General features: G+C 41.7%; 1 protein-coding gene across 1 annotated transcript in view; it reads right to left on the minus strand.

The window, feature by feature from the left end:
• The window catches only part of Ryr3 (ryanodine receptor 3), a 595,983-nt gene that overhangs the window by 34,138 nt on the left and 539,793 nt on the right, over positions 1-22,052 (minus strand). The window contains exons 70-85 of the mRNA XM_017800130.2: positions 21,137-21,151; positions 17,857-18,027; positions 17,487-17,546; positions 16,230-16,361; positions 15,692-15,804; positions 12,501-12,597; positions 10,795-10,901; positions 10,353-10,404; positions 9,428-9,484; positions 8,084-8,183; positions 7,852-7,931; positions 5,835-5,911; positions 2,830-2,903; positions 2,574-2,591; positions 2,077-2,157; positions 1,547-1,635 (exon numbers count right to left, since the gene is read on the minus strand). Of these exons, the coding sequence (XP_017655619.1) occupies positions 1,547-1,635; positions 2,077-2,157; positions 2,574-2,591; positions 2,830-2,903; positions 5,835-5,911; positions 7,852-7,931; positions 8,084-8,183; positions 9,428-9,484; positions 10,353-10,404; positions 10,795-10,901; positions 12,501-12,597; positions 15,692-15,804; positions 16,230-16,361; positions 17,487-17,546; positions 17,857-18,027; positions 21,137-21,151 (1,323 nt within the window). The remainder of the gene's footprint in view (positions 1-1,546; positions 1,636-2,076; positions 2,158-2,573; positions 2,592-2,829; positions 2,904-5,834; positions 5,912-7,851; positions 7,932-8,083; positions 8,184-9,427; positions 9,485-10,352; positions 10,405-10,794; positions 10,902-12,500; positions 12,598-15,691; positions 15,805-16,229; positions 16,362-17,486; positions 17,547-17,856; positions 18,028-21,136; positions 21,152-22,052) is intronic.

Raw genomic sequence — 22,052 nt, forward strand, 5'->3', positions numbered from 1 at the left:
TATATTCCTTTGAATAAGATTGGGGTCTGCTGTTCATTTCCCCAGTTCTATGCTGGGTTACTATCTGGGAATCCCTTTGGCCACCCTGGCCAACAACTCAAAAGAAGGTATCGCCTGTCTGGCATCGTTGCTTGTTATATAGCCTTTAGGTATACATATGGACTCTTATGAAATTATATTGGCCCCTTTAATCTTTGGTTATACTTTCCTTTTGTTTTGGCGTTTAGGCCCAAGGACATTGTGACTTTTAGCCAAGAAACTGGCTACTTTTCTTTGGGGTCTTTTTACCCTAACTGCCTAGCCAGTACTTACCTCCTATTCTTATCACACCATCCTCTGAAGAGGTTACCCAACTTGAGGATGGGGAGTCAGGACACAGACCACTCTGGCTTCTTCCATGCTCCTTTCTTTTACCAGTTCCATCTATGTGAAGATAAGTCAAAGGTCCTGCTCGACCATGTCTGCCTTCACTTGGAAGCGTGAATGAGATGTTTCCTCTGATTTGACCTTCTTCCTTGTAGACTGGACACTGGTTCAAGTCCACTTGGTGGGGGTCTCAATGGCCTCCTTGATCAAGAGGACAGGTGACTCACCACGGTTATGGGACATTTTGAGAGATGCTCATAGTCCCTTTGAAACTAGTCGACCTAGGAGGGCTAGGAGCAAAAAGTGTCCCTTATGTCCCTCTGACCAAATTATTATAGGCTTCAAAGTATGTCTGTTAAATACCCAAGAAGGTTAGTTCCACTAGTCTGGTACTTTTAATTACTGTGTGTCATGTAGATAAATCTTGGGCCAGTTGTTCTTAGATAAACCTTACCTAGACATATATTTTGTGATCTGCTATGTATAATTTGCCAGTAGGGTGTAGGAGTAATATGGTTCTCTCTGGTTTTCAAAACTAGCTAGGCATTGTTTATCTCTCACATGGGGGGAAATGGGGGCACCTTAAGTGGGAAAACCATGATGGAGGGGTGAGACAATGCGAGAGATAAACCAGCATTTTTTAAGAGCTATGTTCATAGTTAAAGCTACCCTCACTTCCTCTTTGAACACTTTTTAGGAATTACCTTCCCATAAGTGTGAGGACATAGCTTATAATGCCTTCCTTATTATGGCTTAACTGTACAGACAGTCCCTGTTTCATGAGGGTCTGGTATATAATTTTTCAACTTTATAATGGTATGAAAGTGATAGGCACTCAATTAAAATAGTACTTGAAATCCTGAATTTGCTTTCTGGACTATCAATATGCAGCATGATATTCTCTCAGGATTCTGGGCAGGAACTATGAGTCACAGCTCAGAGTTAGGCACACAAAGGGTAAGCCACTGAAACATTACAGTATACCATCTAAATAAAGTTATGATATTCAGTATCTAGATGTGTACAGGCATCTTCAGCTTATTATTGGCTTATCAGGATATAATTCTATTGTATGTTGAGGAACATCTGCATCCCTGGGCCTCCCTTTCTCTGTGTAGCTGTTGGTTACCTCATGTAACTATAGGTGAGAGGTGTCATTGTCTTAGGCCCTCTAACTCACCTGCAGACGCAGAAGGTAGTCCACAGTGCTGATGATGATGTTCACGGTGGTGGTATTGCCCATCTGAGTCCGCAGGAAGTTCTGAAAGTCTGAGAGACCAGTGCTGGGTCAGAGGCCAGCTCTATCGAACTAAAAGAGAGCCAGGCATGCCCTCTTTGCTAAGTTTAGAAGAGGCACACTAGGTAAAAACTCTCACATATATAACACATTTGGGGCCTTGTAGAGCCTCCTCTACTCAGCCTTCCCGACCAGGTGACACCAAAAACAGGATGAGCCCTAAGGAGGTGAGATGAAAGGGCTAGAGACTGTGGGAGTATTTTAGAGAAACTTAGAGAAACTCATAGAGAAACTTGGAGAACCTAAACAATAGTAGCTGTTCCATGATCATTTTATACAGTATTTCTTATTCAGGAATAGAAAACTGATGTCCTGGGAGAGCAGCTAGTTAGATCAAGTGGGACCTACTGAAATGAATTAGAATTGTGCACATGAACACTGTTTTCCCTGACAACTCAATTGGTTGCACTTACCACTGTTATGTCCTTCACAAAGTAACTGTAGGAATCTAAAGAGATCTTGTGTGAATTCATCATTCTGGAGCACTTTTTCACCTTGAAAATATAATGTACCTGTGAGCATTTGTTTCACTTCTCAATAAGGAATACCTTCTAATACAAGTGACTGAAAAATGATAAAAAATGCTTTGGAAAAGTACTTTGGATTAATGGTGATAAACCCAATTAATCTGGAGTCAAGGCTGCAAAGCACAGAGACCAATCAATGTAAACTATTTAGTCCCAAGACACATTTGTAATGAGAACAACCAGGAAAGTGGCAGCAAGTGCCCCACAGCCCACAACCCATGCTTTACAGATGGAAGGCACTTCTTTAATTAAATATCAAACTGCTGAAGTCAACTCAACATGCAACCACCAAACCTAAGTTGTGACTGTGCTGAGGCAATTACATGAAATCTCGTAGGATTCACACTCTATGGCAGGAAGTCAGGCCAGAGACTCTCACTTACCACGCTCACGAACAATGACTGGCAATAAGAGGAAAAAGGAAAAACACAAAGTAAGAAAATGGTAAACACCACATTAAATTCTCCTCAGTTAAAACTGATGCTGTGAACACATCTAGCCTGGATGTTGGCTTTATCAAAGCTATGGATGGAAATGTTTTGCTCAAATGGAGCAAGTCTTTGTAGAGCATGCATGGGCTCTAGCCACAAAGCTAAGATTTTAATCAAAGAATGGCCTCGGCATTCATTAGCTACTTACGTGTTCCTTCTTCAGTAACCATTCCTAGGCCTTCAGCTTTATTCTGCCTCTCAAATGCATTCAAATCAAGGACACTTTTAACAGACAAGAGAGAACAAAGTTCAGGGTTAGCCACACCGGGAAAATAGATTTCTAATGTCAATGAACCTACTAAGAATATTTTGTTCCTTTATTATCATAAATAGACCAACATATAATCGTGTGGTTGAGAGGCTGACAGTTCCTTGGATTTGTGCCAAACATTGTGGTTTAAGGGTTCACAGAGGTCACAGATCTTTTCATATGCAGAGATGGTCATAATCATTTTGGCAACCATTGTGGAGCTTGAAGTCTTTCTTACTGAGGAAGCTTTGGAAAGTATTCCTCATTTCCTGTTGAGGAAGATTGAGAAGTCCTCCTCAAATGAGGAGATGAGCTGTTTCTGAGATTTCTTAAGGTGAAGCTTACTTTAAACTATAATTAATGCTTGCTTCCTGCCTTTACTTTCTCTAAGGATCACATGGAATTGTGGTTCCTAGGGCTTAGCACCAGGAGAGATGGAGAGAGCTAAGAATTCTAAGACTTCAAAGGCCATACCTTTTTATGATTCCTGCTTTGCTCAAAAGCGAATGGCACCTAAAATTAAGTTTCTATGCAATGGTGTTCCTCAGTGTTCTTTAATGTGTGGAAAGGTGGTGTTTGTCTCGTCCCCATTTCTGCCTACCTTCCTGGTCTTGGTCAAGTTTGTTTAGCCAGGAAGCTCTAGTACAACCACCAAGCCTGTTAATGAGAGCACTGCATGATGAGATTACTACCAAGTAGAGCTCTTCTATTTTATTAAGAGAGTCTAATTCTCCAATCTCAAAAGCAGCCTAGACATAAGGGCTTATAAAAGTGTGGCTCTTAGGAAAGAGTATGGCTGAGCCCAGAAGACTAAATATTAGCCTCAATTCTACCAGTATGCAAGAAGACGTGGTTATCAGCCTGGAAAGACATTAGCACCCTTTCCCCTTTTCAGGGAATCACATTTATTTCTGATATTTAGGTGAATTTTTAACAGAAAATAGTGACATTTCTACTGCTACCTTGTTTTGTGTTATTTTTTTCCCCCTCCAGGTTCTGCTATTAAATTAAGTCTGCTCAACAACACAAAATCCTTCTACTTTGTGTTTGCTGGGGAGGGGAGAGGGGGGCAGGTGGGGAGGAGACTTATAAAAGGACCTTTGGATCTTGTTGCTTTGAAGGTTTGATTTGGAATCTGGGCAATGCATTTCTGAGTCTTACTCTAATCCCTAAATGCCCACGTTGAATGTTTTAATTTCCCTACTGCTTAAGTATTTTAAAGATTTGTATTATTTTTATTATAATTAAAACCATTAAGCTATGTTAAAATTTCTGTTAGAAGTCACCTGGCAATTAAGTGCATGTCACCTACCCCTCTGTGCCACCATTACAAATGAATTATAAACAAATTTAGCAGTATTAACTGCTGTAGAATACTGATAAAACTCTTAAAAATTTAATGGAGATTTGATGAGCAATGTAGAACTAAATTGTCTTGATTTTGCTATCTCTGAGTCCACCTGTGCCATTCTACCCTCAGTGAGTCAGGCCTGGCAGTATTACATTTTCTTTTCCCAAGAGAGGCAATAAGCTAATAGACTCTTGGTGAAAAAATACAGAACTGAGAATAAGAGATTATATTGCAGCTCAGATATGCTCCTTACAGCCTCAGGGTACAATATTTACCCAGTCAAATAAGGTTAGAAAAATTATGAAGTCTCCTGAAAGAAAGGATGATTGTCCTGCAACTCTTCAAATGGAAAACATTATGTTCTATTTTAACTCATATTACTTGGAGGCAAATAAGCTAAATAATTGTAACTTTGATTTACTTTAGAATGAGTTTCAGACAATTCAAAATACACATAAAGTTTAGAAAATGACATTCTTTTAAAGAAAGATTGTTAGTCCATTTCTCGAATAAGCCAGTATAGTAGCCTTACAACTTTTAGAAATATGTTATTTGTTCATCATTGGGTTCAGTCATGATGGATGAGTTACACATTTGGGTAACAACAACTGGTAGTTTGATACTTTGCTTTCTAGTCTTTGTCAAAATTTTATTCCATGCCAGGATGAACCTCTGTCAAAATGGATGTATCAAAACATGTGCTTACCAAATACCTATTCAAGCTCAAAAGATTGTTAGAGAAAAAGATTAACAAGGTACTTAATGCATCAGCAAAGTCTTCAATTATAGTGAGCAATTCCTCCTCTTTCATTATTTGGCTTAATTTTTAGGGGAATATGTTTGAGAAAAAAAATGTTTGAGAAAAAACTTATAGTACACACTGTCATGGTTAGTTTTTGCAAACTTGACATAGATCTGTACATACTTGGGAAGAGAGAATCTCAATTGAGGCATGTCTATGTGGCATTTTCTTTATTGTTAACTGATGTTGGGGGACCCATCCCACTGTGTGCAGGACCATCCCTGAGCAAGTGATCCTGGGCTATATAAAAAAGGTAGCTGAGCTAGTTGGGGTAGGGTGGGAGGGTAGGTGCAAGTCAATAAGCAGTGTTCTTCCACAGCCTCTGCTTCAGTTCCTGCCTTTGGGTTCCTGCCTTGGCTTTCTTTGATAATGACTAAAACCTATAAACTAAAACTCTTTCCTCCCCAGGTTGGGTTTGGTCAGTGTTTCATCACAGCAGCAAAAAGCAAACTAGAACACATACTGAGCCTCCTAGGAAATAACCCTAACAAACAGGGAGGGAAGGCGAAGCCAGATGACAGCAATGGGAGGAAGTGTGTGGTTAACAGAGGACCCGTTTCTCTTCTGAACGCTGTTTGAATGTAATCCTGAAGGCTAGGGAAACAGCACCCACTCTCTTGGCTTTTTAAGGTAGGTAACTGCTGAGGCCTTTCTCATTAATTCCACGGTAAGGCAGCTGATTTTGTACCTTTTTCACACCCCCTAGTTCTTGAGCTATAAAGTTTTAAGTTTTATTTTTCCCATATTTACCTGCAAGACTGCATAAGACCAGAAAGGCTTTGAAAGAATCCAGCATCTTTTTTCTCCTTTAAGTAATCTAGCATTTTCTGCAAAGGAAACACATTTTAAAGAAAGCAATGAAAACTATGGCACAATGGGTGATCTTCCTAATTCTGATGGAGAAATGGTAAATCCCTAGCCACAGAGGTATAGAGAGGCAGACCCCAGGGCTAAGTATCAGGATCCCTGGTGTACTTAAAAAATGTGCGTGAGCCAAACTATCTACTTGTGCAGTCAGACGCTATTACATGCGGGTTCACTATTATTTTTGGTATTTCAGCACAGGGTATTAGACTTTCGACATTTGTGGATTTACTGTTTGAAGTCTCCCCTATTTGGAATAAGTGGGAGAATGGTGACATCATAATATTTAATGTTGTTGACATGTAATCTTATAGGAAGCAGAACTTAGCCAGACATGAGCCTAGTTGAAAGCATATAGTGACTAAATAAAATTGGTGTATAATTAAAGAATGTGACCCTGCAAGTCAGTCAGCTGATAGGTAGTAGTAGACAGAAAAAAGTAAGAAAATGACTATTCTTAGTGAGAAACTTGTTTGGGAAGAATTAAAGACTAAGAAAAAATGTGCATATAAGATGGTAGTTATGAATTTGGAGAGTCTCAAAGGCCTGGGGATATACCTTTATGGATGTCAAAGGTCTGCTTGACCTTGTGGATGAACTTCACTTTCTTGTGCATGGAGATGATTCAGGGGACGCTGATGCACTCCTGCCCTCTGCAACCAGTTCCAATTCAGACACTGAATGAATACCAGGTGTCTGCACACTGACTGTCTCATTTCACGCTCAATAGAATGTAAGTTGTGAGACAACAAGGTTTCGTGTTTTATTTTGTGGTATGGGACATTAAACACAGGGCCTTGTACATGCAAAGCAAATGTTCTACCATTGAGCTATATCTCTAAGCTTTTGTTTTATGAGACAGAGTCTCACCATGTAATGCAGGATAATCATGAGCTTTCAGTCCTCCTGCCTGAGCCTTCCAAGTGAGGAAGGCTTTATTTTTATTACTCCGTGCTGTACCCTCAGCCTTACAGCAGATCTGGGTATGGTCAACAATCAGTAAATAACTGTTCAATGAATTAGGAATGAGTGGATAAAGAATGGGTGTGTGAATTACTGATGTGGCTTCTCATGGTAAAGCAGCCCACATATGAAAGGTCTGAAATAAATTATCAGAGGCATCAGAAACTTCCCCCAAGAATCTGTAATTCTGCAGAAAATCATCTAATGATGAAACATGAATTATTTTGATCTTTACAAATGTTTTTACTTATTTTATTTTATGTACAGGAGCCTGAATGTAGGTAAGTACACCATGTCATGCAATGCCTGAGGAGGCCGCCTGAGGAGGCCTCATGAGGGCACCTGATCCCCTGGAACAGGAGTTATAGATGGTTGTTAGCTACCATGTGGGTGCTGGAAGCCAATAAACTAGGGTCCCCTGTAAGAGCAGCCAGTGCTCTTAACCACTGAACCATCTCTGCAGTTTTGTTCTTTATATTTTTATTTATTATTTTCATTTTATGTGTATGAATGTATTGCCTGCATGTATGTAAGTGCATCTGTATTGTACAATGCCTGAGGAGCTCAGAAGAGGGTGTCAGATCACCCAGAACTGGAGTTATAGATGGTTGTTAGCTGCCATGTGGGTGCTGGGAACTGAACCTGGGTGCTCTGCAAGAACAGCCAGTGCTTTTAACTGCTGAGCCATCTCTCCAGCCCATTATTTACTTATTTATTTTTTAACCCTGGCTGAAACTCTTTGCTAAGTGAGCACTTGCCTATAGACTCCTGATTCTGGTTTTATCTTTGTTCCCAGCTACTATGACATAATTAGCCACTGTGGACAAACACTAGCCAAACAATTGTGGGTGATCCCTTTGGAACAATCAAAGCCTCTTCACTGAAGCATGACAATTGTCAAATGGGAATACCCCAGGAACTCTGCACAGTCTCCCATTACCTGTTGCACACCAGCATTGCCTCCATTCAGAATGGCGATCCCCAGCTTCAGAGTCTCAACTACCATGGGGCTCATCTCACCTGCCAGGGCGAAGACTTGATTGAATCACCAAGGAAATGGGTGGTAAATAACACCTACCAGGCTTTATCTACACTTGTGAATAATGACTTTATGTCATAGTGTGCTAGCTCTGTGGTAGTTACATGGGACCATCTAGAAACGGGGACGTCACCTTTGCTGGCACTTATCATCTGGAGGACCATCTCTGCGGCACCGCGCTCATGCAGCCGAGCTTGCTGATAGAGAGTTTTCTGCTTCTCCATCTCCTTTTCCTAAGAAAAAGAAATCACAGGGAAAGATCAGTCCTCTACCCCTCCACTGTCCCCCATCTCCACCCTCTGCCCACATTCCCCTTCACTGAATTCAGCATGGTGAGGTGAGAGTGACTCTTTAGTCTAAGAGACAATGCACATAATTTTGGATAAAGCAACCTTTATAGATTTTACAAGTATAACCTAGCTTTCCAAAAGGATCTGTATACAACTCACTCATTCTTTAATGATGGCTTTTCCACTCTCCGTGCTGATAGGTAACATAGTCCTTTTGCCCTTGATATTATTTAAAGCAACCCAAGATTAAGTTTCAATTTTGAAAAACAGGACAGGAAGATTTATTCAATGTGGCCACATTAGGAAGAGGAGCAAAGAGATCCAATGACCCACTCATTCCTAGTCCATCGAATGAGAGTAAAGCTTAAACAGCGTAACTAAGCAGTGCAGGTCAAGGTGTGGAGCTTCCTATCACCACTGTCTCAGCTTCAGTCTCTTCTGCAAGGTGGTCTGTCAAGTTGTCAATCTTTCTGCTGGAGACAAGTCCTTCTCTGGCTGCCCCCAGGGTCTAAGCCTTCCTTTCTCCTAGCACGAGATTCCTGACAATCAAAGATCTAAATGTGTGTGTTCTCAATGTCCTGTTTGTCATACAGGGAAAATGCTCAGGGGTCTACCTGAGTTGATTTGTCTATGTGTAAGAAATGTCACTATATCTAGACTGCTCAGATCACAATTAACAGATATTTTCTACCAGAGCTGGGTTACCAGAATGTCAAAGTTCTCCAAAACTAACTACATGCATTTACTTCTATTGTGTTTTTTTGGGGACTTTGTGGTCCCTTTGACCACAAAGGAATCTAAAATTGTGCCAGGAGTTCCAGGGTCCCACACTGCCTAGAAATAAAAATTACTGTCAAATTATATATATATATACTATTAGCATAAGATCATCCCCATGTCCTCAATTTTTTGTTTTCAGATGTTTAAATTTGTCCTACAGCCCTGTTACTACACTACTGGGGAATAAGTAGAACATTTTCTGTAACAACCAACCTAGGTGAGAGTGGGCATTGCTGGTTAGCATGTTGCCTGCTGCTTGCTAGGCATACTGGCAGACAACAGAGCAGCCAACTTGGATACACCAGTACAATGAGCCTCATGAGCTCCCAGTACCCATCTCCACCTCTGAAGGCCCAGCCTGCTGGCTTGTAAAGGGTAGCCCTGTTGTAATCGCTATGAAAACTTACTTCAAATGTTTTTTCTTTATCTTCCTCCTCCTCTTCATCCTCACCATTTTGACAGCTCTGGGTTCCATGAAGCAAGCAAAGGAGAGAGAAAACCAAATTATAGACGAGTCTGTCTAACAAACACAACCATACAGTTCTACCAGGAGAGGGGACAGGCTGTCATTCACAGGCACCTCAGGAACTTTGCTCGTAAAACCAGGAACATTTTGATCCTTGTAGGGCAACATTCTGTTTTCAATGCCATTTCTGCAGTTATCAAGAGGTTACAAAATGAGAACACTGAGCTCACATGCCCAATTGTGATCTGTTTTAACCACAGGTCTGAATTCCCTTTCCTAGCGAAGTTCTGCTATAAATGGGGAGCCAAGAAATGCAGGAAGCTATCCTTTTTAAGACAGATACTAGAGACATGACAGTAAGATTGGGATACCTAGGATATGAGCCCTGAACTGTTCCTTCCTATTGGATCCATGTGGTGCAGCAGAATAAAGGCACAGGTACTCCGGTACTCCAACACATCCCCCTTTCCATTTGAAAAGGAGCAGGTTCCTCACCCACTCAGCATTCCAGAGTTTAAGTTTCTCTGTGACATACCTCTAGTCATTGTGGCTCTTCCAGAACACTGGGACCTCTAATTTACAGCCTGTTCCCTTTATCTTCACAGGTGCTTGAGCTACCTGACATCTCCTGAACACGGAGTTAAGATGCATAGGCAGTCTGTATGCCTATGACCCGACCATTTAACTGTCTTTAGAACTCTCATGTGAATCTAGCACCAGCAGCCACTATTTCTGTAAAATTTCAAGGTATCATGAACCTGTTTCATGAGCAAGTCTCAGCCCTCTTGTTCACATTACAATTTCCATATGCCTAGAGAGGTATAAGGAAATACAGATTGTGGCAAATGCTGAAAACCCAGGTGTACCTTGGCCATCATGCTGGAATAGGAAGTGTATAAAGGGTCATCTTCCAATTTGCTGGAAAGAACAGAGGAAACATTTAGCAGGCTACTTTTTAACTTCAACAACAACAACAACAACAAAAAGGCTAAGAATCATATAAATTCTAAGTTGAATGTACTATGTAGTCCCCTCTCCCCATACTTTGATTTTCAGAAATCACTCTGAAAATCTGAATCAACATTGGCCTGACATGGAATTCAAGAGTAAGGTCATGATTTTAGGCTGTTCAATCTCCAGTCTGTCTCACATTATGGTAAGAAGGCCATTGGATGTTTCTTGGCAGCCAACAATAGAGAGGCTCAGATATGACATTCCCTCTATGCCCTGTTGACCACAGAGGAGCAGCTGTGATTACCAACATCTCTGACCTCTAAGAAGAGAGTTCTAGTGTCTAGTGATGCTGACCTCCTCTCCGTGAGTGCATTGCGGCTAAAATGCAGAATGATCTGATGAAGTGGGTCAGGTTGCTTTTCTGTCTCTTCCTCTTCCTCCTCTTCTACACTGGGAGATTTCTACACAGAGCGATACAGACAGACATTAGGCACGGATTCTATCATGTGCCACACAATTACATGTGAACAAAGCAGAGGCAAAGCGCAAGGCACAGAGGGCATCAGACTGGAAGCACAGAAAGAAACCACTCTGCCATGTATTTATTTTAGGATAGACGTCCTGAGGATGCAAGTTGAATAGACATAGATATATTTTTTCCAGCCAGTCAAAGATACATTCCAATTTTAAGTTAAATGAAATGAAAGAAAAAGCAAAAGGCTGACCATGGGGGAGGGCTACAGACTCCAATCAGCAGGACTCTCATGCAAGCTCTGAGCACCCAAGAGGTCAGGAGGGAATCCCTGCAGAGTTAGTTATGAGGCTAAGTCCCTGCAGACAATACATGAAATGTCTTCTGGAGAGCAGGCTAGAGATAGAGGTGAGGCAAAAGTTACAAATCTCTATGACTATTCGGGATCCAGTTGTATTCTTCTAGATTTAACCTAACAGAATGTATTTCTTTGTTTTAACTTCACACTCTATTCTAAAATTCTCATTGTTCCCCAGGGCTGACTTCTAGGGGCTACAAGCCTTGCACTCTTCATATCAAGTCACTTCCTTCTTTTTACTGAAAGGAAACAGCAGCTGATGGTGGTGACTGTATTTTCTGGCAGAGTCAGCAGGGTGGAATGTATTTGGTGAATTAATGAGAACTATGCAGGTTGTGTGAATGGTCCGGAAGCAGAGGGCCAAAATGATGCTCACTGTCAACTTCACACTAATCAAGAAAGTGGGAAGTGCCTTTCTCACCAACAGAAATATGTGGGAAGAGTAGGGGACCCAAAAACAAAGGAAAGGAAAAATGGGGAAGAAGGACTTAAAGGAAGAAAGGAGGAAGTGGGCAAAGAAAGAGATAGTATAGGGAAGGACAGGAAGAGATGGAGATACGGTAACAGGGAAGGACAGGAAGAGATAGAGATACAGTAGAGAATGGGTGAGGAACAGCACAGGACAGTGGAGAGAGCAGGGGGTACGAGAAAGAGACCAGTAGGAGTGTGCTGGCCAGAGAGGAGGGAGGGCTTACTTTCTGAAGCAGGATGAGGATGCTGTGCGGGCCTTTGCAATTCCCCTTTGTCTCCTTCATGTGCCATTTTAAGTGGCTTAAGAGTATGAATTCTGTTAGAGACAATGCATGCCAAATTTTCTAAAGGGCTATTACTGAAAATTACAGAAATGTGAAGCACAGGAAATAAAGTTATTGAGATGCATCTTTCCCAATGCAGAGTTATTATTATGTGGGGTCTTGGCTGACAGTGGGTGACCTCCTGCAACTAATGGTGCTCAAAGCTTAGCTTGGCAAGAACTAGCCATGACATGGCTGTGCACGTCAAGAAATATTAGTTGTTAGTGATGATAAAGATAAGGGTGAAAACAGTGTTAGAACCTCCAAGTGAAAATTCATCATCTAGCTCTTAGGAACATTCAGAATATATAATTAGTTCTTTCAATCTGTTATGTTGCCATCTCTGTGAATATCTGACTTTTAGAACACACACAAACATAAATAAAAATCCAATCCATTCACACTTGTCTCTGCTCCCAGATGAGTCAGTACTTACAGCCAAATCCTGTACTAGTTTCTCTTCAAAGGAATACGCCTCTGTTTCTATCCAAAATCTCTGATAGCCATGAAGGAAGAGGTTAATAGAGCGGTGCCTGAGTGGAAGGGGTGAGAGGGCGGTCACGAGGCATCCATGGGACTTAGAGTTATAGTTTTTGGGTGGTTAGTGATTAGTTAGTAAGCAGGACAAAGTTTTTGTACAATTCTTATCTTCTGATTGGTCAGGTTAGTTAGTAGCTTACTACAGGCATTCATTTCAAAGAAATTAGTGTCCTGTAACTAGGCAATTCTTAAAAATACTGGAGTACCTTCAGAGCACCATGGTTGAAGCAAAACACTGCAGTAAGTAATCCCTACCTGGCCTTACTGGGTCTTTATTACTTTACCAGTCTAGTGAGAAACTAGCTCAAGTAACAGTCCTAAAACATTTGCCTCAGATAGCTGGTTAGTCATCTCCTTAGGTTGGTCACCTGTCCAGGTAATCGAATTGAAACCATGCCAATGGTGGGTGGTTTAGTCTGAGACAGACTGAAAACTTGTAACTAGTTTCTCCCCCTCTCCAAGAAACACCTTAACAAGGTGCTCCAGCCTTTACTTAGAAAGGCAAAACCTGGGCATGCCATGCCATGAGCACATCGTCTGTGTACCCTGGGATCCTACTGTGTCTTGGTATCTAGAAACTGGCACAAGCCACTTCCTGTAAACCAGGACTGACTTCTGGGAAAATTAGCTACTGAACAGCATCTAAGTGCTTACCAAATGCAAAGGGAGTGGCAAGACAGGAAGGAAAGGAAAAGAAGCAAAGGCCAAGGCCAGTTGTTAAGTCCTAGTCTTTGTTTTGGTAGAACCAAACCCTTACTGTCCTTTAAAATCTGACCAATCAGAATTTTATTTTTAAAAATTGTACAAAATTGTGTTTCTATGGTAACATTAAATCAGAGCCAAGAAAGGCATCATGTACAAAGAATGAGCAGGCTCTCTACAGGCTACATTACCATTAAAATTGGTATTAGTCTGTCATATTGAGTTTTTTCATTAACCTTTTCCAGCCAAACACGTTGAAAGGTGCTCAGGAAGAAATTGTTAATTTTGTGTCTGGAGAAAAGCATACAGGATTTTCTTTTAAAAAAAAACCAATACCAGAGAAACAGTTTCTACATAATAAGATAAACTCCTTTAGCCTTTGAATCTTGAAGACTGCATACAGCTTAGACAACTGTAAGGTGAGGAAGAGTTGCTGTTTCCACTGTTAGCATCTCAGTGAGTTCTTATGAAATCTACTCACAATCCTCCATGCTTGGCAGAAAACCCAGGTTAACTCTAGAAAAATTGGCTATGTTTCATCACAGGGATTTCCTGGACTTATTCTGACATATGTAGAGGTGGAACTCCTGAGGAACACCCAGATATGCAAGGATAGGAAAACAATGCTTGTTTCTGAGAGAGCTGATTTCTGACTGGTTGGCCTGGCCCTAGACAGATGTTATTAGAGCTGAACTCTTAATGGTGCATCATCAGACAGGAGTTCCAACTGGAAAGGACTAGTGAATGATTTCTAGTGTTTTTGTTATTTCCAGAAAACAACCCAAAATCCCATGTATTTTTACATTTTTAAAAATGACTATCAATTTTGCTTTTCTGCCAGGACTCAGCATCCTCTGTGCCTATGACTGACTTAAATTTTTATCTTTTTATTGGCTCAAGGTGAGGTAACAGGATACTTTAGATAAATGATGGCCATGATCCATAGTATGGACCCTGATCTCATATTCCAAAGAAACATACTTAGGAATAGGATTTGGAATTCACTTGTCCAAGTTAGTTATTTTCCCTGACCAGGTGAGGCTGTTCCCAGGGATTGGGAAGTTAATGAAGCAGAGGGTGACATTCAATCCCCAGCTTTGTTGACTAATTATAGACTTGATCTCTGCAGTCAGGTTTAAGAACAGGAAAGTGCCTTGTCATCAGACTCAAAGAGGCAGTACTAGTTGTCAGTACATGTTCTGTCTCTCATGGTACTATTATGGGTTGGATCTTTAATGCTCTCCAAAGGCCATGTGTTGTAGGCTTGGTCATCAGCCTGTGGTGCTATTAGGAGGTGGTAGACCTTTAGGACATGGGGTCTAATAGGAGGAAGCACGGCCAATGGGACGTGTCCTTGGAGGGAACATCGGAGCCTTGCTTCACCCTCTTTCTATGTTCTAGAGCTTTGCTCTACTACACATTGGTAGACACAATGTTCTGCCTCACCATGTACAGAAAGTGATGGCAGCGGGTGACTGTGGACTAAAACCTTTGATAACCATGAACCAAAATAATCTTCCTTTTAAGATGATTTGCTTCAGATGTTTTTTCAAGTGATGGAAATCTAACGACAATTCCCTTCCGTATGTTGACAGAAGATATGTCAGCATTTATAGGAAAAAAACAAAAAAACAACCTTCGCATAGTTTTTACTTCAAAGTACAAAAATATTAAATGTAAGATAAACAAATTGTGCTCCTAAGTAGCCTCTTTGGGTTTCTCTAGCACCTCTATATTTATTTGTTGTTTTAGACAAGGGCTTGCTATGTATCCTAGGCTAGATTCACATTTGTAATTGTCTTTGGCCTCCTAAGAGCTGGGATTGCAGGCATGTGCCACCAGACCTAGATACACCTTTCTTCATTTGGTGGCAAATATAACATGTTGAAGGATTCTCATGTTACATTTTTGGACTTGCTGAAGAAATAGTAAATTTTGTCAAATCACTAAAGTGCCTGAGCAAGGAAATACTGCTTTACTTTTTGATAGAATTTGGGCTAAAATGTTTGAGAAAACAGCTTCCTTTTCTCAGAAGCCTTCACAAAGACTTTCACCTGAGCAAAGCAAGAAAAGCAAGCAGCTTCCTGTGTTTACCTTCCTGCCCTTACACTGCAAGCTAGAGGGCTGAGTGGGCCCAGGACACTAGGAAATCTAATCTGATTCCATGCTTACCTGAGTGGGCCCAGGACACTAGGAAATCTAATCTGATTCCATGCTTACCTTGACTGCATAGCAGACCATTATACATTGCAGTCTGCAAGGTTCTATGGGTCAAGGAGTCCAATTTTTGTTGTCTAGATCAAGTATAAGGGCCATGAGAGAGCATAGCTGTGGCAGGACTCCCATCACTGGCTCACCTGGCAGGAGAAAATGATGAATACCTACCTGGGCAGGTTGTAAAGAGGAGCCATTCTGAAACAGGCCACTACTGCCCGTTTCCGTTGCTTTGACAACAGTTTATGCCACACAGCCTTCTTGGACCTCAAAGGCTGTTCTACCTAAGAAGAAATCACACAGGTAGATGCAGAGTAGGCTGATGAGTGGCAGAATGAGTAGCTCAGACTTTTTAACCCTGGAATAATTTTGGCTTCTTAACTGAAGTAAAATGTACCCAGCAGAAATTAATTCATTTGTACACATCTTACACTTTCTTCTTTTTCCCAAACACCATTAGACATTTATTGCAGCTTTGCAAATGACAAAGGACTGAAAGAGGTCATTTGAGCTCATAGCAAGGATTTATAAAACAGTGCGAGGAGAAAAATTGATGAGCCTGCAACTATGCGGCAACAGACAACACTTGGGGGTGATGTAGGATAAACCTTGATTGTTGTTTTTGCCACAGGACTGTAACTGAGCACCGAGTTTGGAGAAGGCTTTCTGTCCTCTAGCTTTTCAACTCCTCAGAGCTAACACTCCTTACCTGTTCTAGGTGAAAGACAGCTGCTGAAATTCTCTGCACACGCTCCACTGTCTTTTCTGGATTAGAAGGTTCTTCATGCCTCAAAACATCTTTGTAGAGGTTTAGCTGCCATTTTACAGCTGGGTCATCAGACTGAAAATTGAAGCAGATGCATGACATAAGCAAATTTTGTACCTCTTGTATTGAAGAATACTTTTGCCCCTATCAAGTTTCCATAATAATATGACTTTATTATCTTTTCCTTTCACCTTTCCCCTCCTTTCCCTGTTCCCTCCCTCTTTCTTATATTCCACAGCATATAGATGCTATATACAAACTTCTAGTTGTAGCTTTCATATAGATCTCTTAAATATTCTGTCCTATTTTCCAGTCTTTTACCTCTCTGTGTTACATTTGGATGATTTCCTTAAAGCAATCTTTTATCAATTCTCTGTTCAGCTGTGTCTACCCTATATTTTAAGCCACAGATTGGGTTTTAAATTTCAAGGCTATTTATTTTTATAATTACCATGCTCTTTTTATCAAACCAATCCCCTCTCCTCTTAAAAAAATAACATCTCATTACTGTTTTATAGATACTACAGCTTCCCTTGTATCTTTAAATGTTTTCATTGTATTTGTGTTTAAATTAGTCACTTGGTGCTAAAATGTACCCCCAGGTATCCCTTTCACTATTTAACAAGACTTGCAGTCAATAAATTCTGAGACTTAACCCAAATACCTCCTGCTATGGCCTGACATTCATTTAGTGGAAAGTGTGAAGAGATATGCTCATCAGATGCCTTTTTGCAATAGCAAAGGAAAGAATGAAAATTAAAGACACAGGCACAGAACTAATATTAGCCTTTTGGTGTTTTGTTCTATTTATTGATTGACTGATTGGTTGATTCACTGACTGAGACAGGGTCTTACGTAGGCCAGGCTGGGCTCACACTTGCTATTATAAACCAACATTGACCTTGAACTCCTGATCCTTCTGCCTCCACCTCCCGTTTATAGCAATCAAACAGTTTTAAAAACACATTTGAAAACACGAGCAAGGTGTAGGGTGGGTCACATCTGTATTCTTAGCACTTGAGATGCTGAGGCAAGAGAATCTTCATTTCTAGGTCAGTCTGAGCTGCATAGTAGGAACCTATCTTAACAGACAGATAGACAAACAAGCAAACAAACACCATGAGTAAGCCAAGTGGGAGGATGGGCCCCTGCAGCCAGAAGGGTAGCCTGTGAGATCCCATGGATTTCCTTCAGCATCACCTTTTCCTGCAAGTGCAGGTTATTCCGCAGGTGTTCCTTGACCTCTTCATCAGTGTCCCTCTGTGGAAAGATGTTAAATTTTATTTCCTAGAGAAATGCAAAACAGGGTACAGGGATGAATGGATGGTCAATGCACAATTTAACCGGGATCTTTATTAGAACAAAAAAAGAAAATTCAGAAGACTTATTCCAAATTACTGAGTCCCAAACTAGCTTTTCAATGAGTGTGCATCGCCTGTGTAAACTGTGACTACTTGTCCTTCTCTTGAACTCCCCACTTCCACCCCTCAGAGGGCTGACACTTCAGAGACCGAGAACCATCCACCATCCACCTGCACTGTATACTCAGCCCAACTACACAGCAGCTTACAGAGCTGTATCGTGATTTTGCAAGGGAGATGAGCTCCTGGTCGCCTGGAGTACACATATTCAGACCAATGGGCAGCATTTTCTTGAGCGCAGCCACGATGAGGGAGGTCTGGATGGAATACAAGTCTCCCCGCCGCTTTGTCTTCTTCCGTTCTTGGTCCTGTCCTCCAGACTAGGAGATGATGTTGAAATAAAGAGAGGGGCTCAGTGACTCTCTGAAAGGAACTGCCTCATCTCAGGGGTAGCTTGCTTCCTTGTGACCCTGCCTGTATAGGCTGGGCCTTACTACATTTCAAAGAACAGTAAAAAAAAAAAAAATGTGTTAAGCAAAGACAAACCAGGTGGCCATGAAAGACCAGCTCATCCCCGAGCCTTCTCTGCTATACATGCACATAAAACCACAGCAGCTGGACACACAGCACAGACACCCCACAGTCCTTGCTCACTCACATCTGTACCAATGGACAACAACAATAACAAAAAATGATTTTATAACACATAAAATAATTCCAATCAAGAGAAGATCCCTGCCACGAGGAATGGGTTAAAATGTGGAGAGCATCCATCACAGCACAATTGGCCTGTTTCCCGAGCTGAAGCTGGTGTTTTGCAGTGCTGGCAGTCCACATTGCTCACACTGTGAGCTAGTGAAAATTCTTACAGGAAAAGGAAAACTCTAGAGCAGGACTGCTTCAGGATCTGGCTGGGAGAAAGGCACAAGAAAAACGACGTGAACAAAAGGAACTCCCTGAGTCCACGGGAGTTTGTTCTGCTTAGGCCTTCCCATCCCAGTCAGAGGTCATTCAGCAAAGTGGTAGTGTTTTTATTTTCTGTATTTTATAAAATATTTTATTTATTATTTCTGTTTTATATGTATGAGTGTATTGCCTGCATGCATGCAAGTCCATCTGTGTTGTGCGATACTCATGGAGGTCAGAAGAGGGTGTCAGATTCCCCTGGACCTGGAGTTGGCTGCCATGTGGGTGCTGGGGATAGAGCCCAGGTCTTCTGCAAAAGTAACCAGTGCTCTTAACCTCTGAGCCATCTCTCGAGCCCCTTCTGTTTTTGTTTTTTTTTTTTTTTTTTTGAGACTGGGTTCTTGCTATGTAACCTATCCTGACCTCAGACGTGTGACACTTCTGCTTCAGCCTCTCCAATCTTAGGATTATAGGTATGTACCACCATACCTGGTTCCAAGTGGTAGATGTGGGAGAGGAATCCAATTCACTTGGCTGTGGGTGATGGAAGTGCAGCAGCTGAGGACTCTCAGCAGCCACAGCACATGGCAGTTTAGGTGGGTCAAGGAAACAAGGAGCTACACTGACCTGATTTCTATGATACCTTGTCCAAAAGAACAGTGCTGACCACATGGGACTGCTTTCTGCACCTTGCCTCCGTCCAGTAGGCAGCTGAATAGGTAGAGAGGGCTTTGTGGCCAGAAACTAGTTAGGCGCTACGAGTAAGGGGGAACCGGTGTTCAGTGGAGCTTTGCTTCCTGAGTGTGTCTGAAGCAACGACATAGCTGCACTGTGGTTTACACTGATGCCTATAAGGCTCCGTGGCCCCATTACCTCCCCTAGAACTGGCACTTGGGACTCTTGGCCTAGGGCAGAACTCATTTGTAAGGTGTGGGACTTTCAAAGAGAAGAGTCAGAATTAACTCTGCCTTTGGACCAATCACTACTTTCCAGTGTGTGAAAGTACGGAGAGGTTCACATGATTAATGACACTCGATGGAGGAAGTGAATTCTCCCACCACACTGTGGAAGCAGCATCTTCAGGTGGTTAACATTTTGGAAACTGGTCTGGCCAAACAGAGACAACCTTCCAGTTGCAGAGGCTCTGTGCCCCCAGCACTCCACAACAGCAGGTCAGCCCTAGGAAGCAGTTGGGAGGGCAGTAAAATGTATGAGAAGGGAAGAAAGGGCCCTAAGGAATGGAAGCTTCTCATGTGCCAGAACAGCAGAAAGTGAAAGCTGATTCACACAAACTGTGCAAGTTCTAATGTTCACTGAGCATGTTCGGTTCCTTCCATGTTCTACCATTCAGTGTAGAATTCTAAAGGTTGTGTCATTTGTAGTCTTATCACCCAAATTATCCATTAGGGATAGAATCTATGTATATATAAACTACAGAGTATTATGCATGTGTAAATGTAAACAACAATATAGCAGACAAGTAAATATGCCAAAATGTAACTTTGGATTTGAGACATAATTTAAATTACTCTCAGTCATTCTCTATTTAATTTCACCAATATTATTGTTTTGGGGACAGGGTGTCACTATGTAACCCTGGCTGCCTGGAACTCCCTATGTAGACCAGGTTAGTCTTGATTTCACAGAGATTTACCTGCCTCTGCCTCCCAAGTGCTGGAGTTAAAGGCATGCACCACCAAGCCTGGTGTCAATATCATATTCTAGTCACAATTGCTACATATATGGCTTTAATATGCCTGAAACATGAATAGAACATTTCTAGTCCTTGTAACAACCATGAAATATAAATAAGTCAGTTTTATAAATGAAAAAAAAGATGCTCAGGGGTCTTAAGTAATTTTTTTAAGGTCACAAAGCAAGACAGCATCTGAGACATCACCCAGATGCAGGTCTATCTTGCCAAGGCTCTGTTTTCCATTTCTGCCAGCTGCATGGGATGAGGCTCCTAAACCCCCCTTTTCTACCTCATACCTTGTGTCAGAGGGTTTCAAACAATAGCATCAGATACTTATTAGTGAACAGAAAGAGAATTTCCACAAAATAACATTTCGGGGTAATCGGAAAACTATTCCAACTTATGGTTATCTGATGATTTCAAACTTGAATTCAGTTCCTAGGAGACTTTCTTTGACTCATCGGAGCCTTGAATCAGAGGCAGAACATGTATAGTGTGAAAGGGCTTTGAACACCAACAAATAGGACCGTGAACCTGGTGACATGTCAGAAGAGCCAGGCTCCCAGGCTCCCAATCTATGCCTGTCCTTCCTATCTCTGGTAATGTGTTGGCTTCCAAACTAAGAAAACAGGCATCTGGGGGAAGGGAGTAGAGATAGTAAGGAGGCCCTGGTTAAGGCCAAGCTTAGCTGGCTTCCCCATTCCAAGGGTGGGTGGGCCTACATCCACTGTCTGACAGGAAGTGGTCTTCCCTAGAGTAGGCTTGGGACCTCCAGGTAGGAAAATCCATTCAGTACCACCCCCATGGTGATCACAGTGCAGAGGGGGCCAGAGCTTGGCTTCTCTAATTCTAGGACAGAAAAGACACATCATGCATTTGACCTGTACCTTTACTTGCATGGCCTGCGTGGAAAGATAAAAGAAAAGAAACAAGGAGAAGAGTCAGTCAGTAAAAGCTGGGGTCCAAGGCACAAGGCAGCACATGTTAGTCATCACTTCTTAGGCACAGTTGCTCAGTCAACATAACAGAAACTCAACTCTTCATGTGAGCAGAGCATGGAGAGCAAGTAGGTGTTAGGATGCAGGTTAATAGCTTATATTAGTCTGTCCACACCAAGCGCTTGTCCTAGGAGGATGTTGCTGTGGACAGTGGTGTGTGCCGTGCAGACTCCACCCTCAGTGGCCCCCTCACAGCAGCTCTTGAGATCTACAGTGTTCCCCTTCTACTTCTTTCACCATAGCAGGCTAGAATGGATCTGCACGTACCAAAGACCTCAACCACCTGCCACATTATTACCTCCAATAGGTTGGAAAAGTGAGTTAAGGGGCAATGCCTGTGCTGCTGAAAGGTTTGTTTTCTAAAATTAACAAGTTACTCTGCAGGCTGGGATGTAGAGCACTGACTAGCACACATGAGTTCCAGGTTCCATCCCTAGCACTGAAAACAAACAAAAACAGAACAAGTAATGATAAAAAAGAAACCAGAATAAACTTTTGGGCTGAGCATAATGGTACATGCCTTTAATGCCAGTAGTGGAGGCTAAGACAGATGGATCAAGAGTTCGAGGACAGCCGGGACTACACACTGGAATTTGAGGCCATTCCAGGTTATATAGTGAGACTCTATTTCTAAACAAAGAGACAGACAGACAGATGGTGAGAAGAGAAAGACGAGTGAAAGGATTGTAGCAATATCCAAAGTGACTTGGATCACCCCACAGCCTAAAGAATGGAAACTCTTCCTTCTTACTGTGTGGCCTTTAAACATACTTTAGATCAAAGGCTCCTACATCGTAAGGCTATA

The sequence above is a fragment of the Nannospalax galili genome, unplaced genomic scaffold (genome assembly GCF_000622305.1).
Source record: "Nannospalax galili isolate Female #2095 unplaced genomic scaffold, S.galili_v1.0 scaffold999, whole genome shotgun sequence".
Lineage (NCBI taxonomy): Eukaryota > Metazoa > Chordata > Mammalia > Rodentia > Spalacidae > Nannospalax > Nannospalax galili.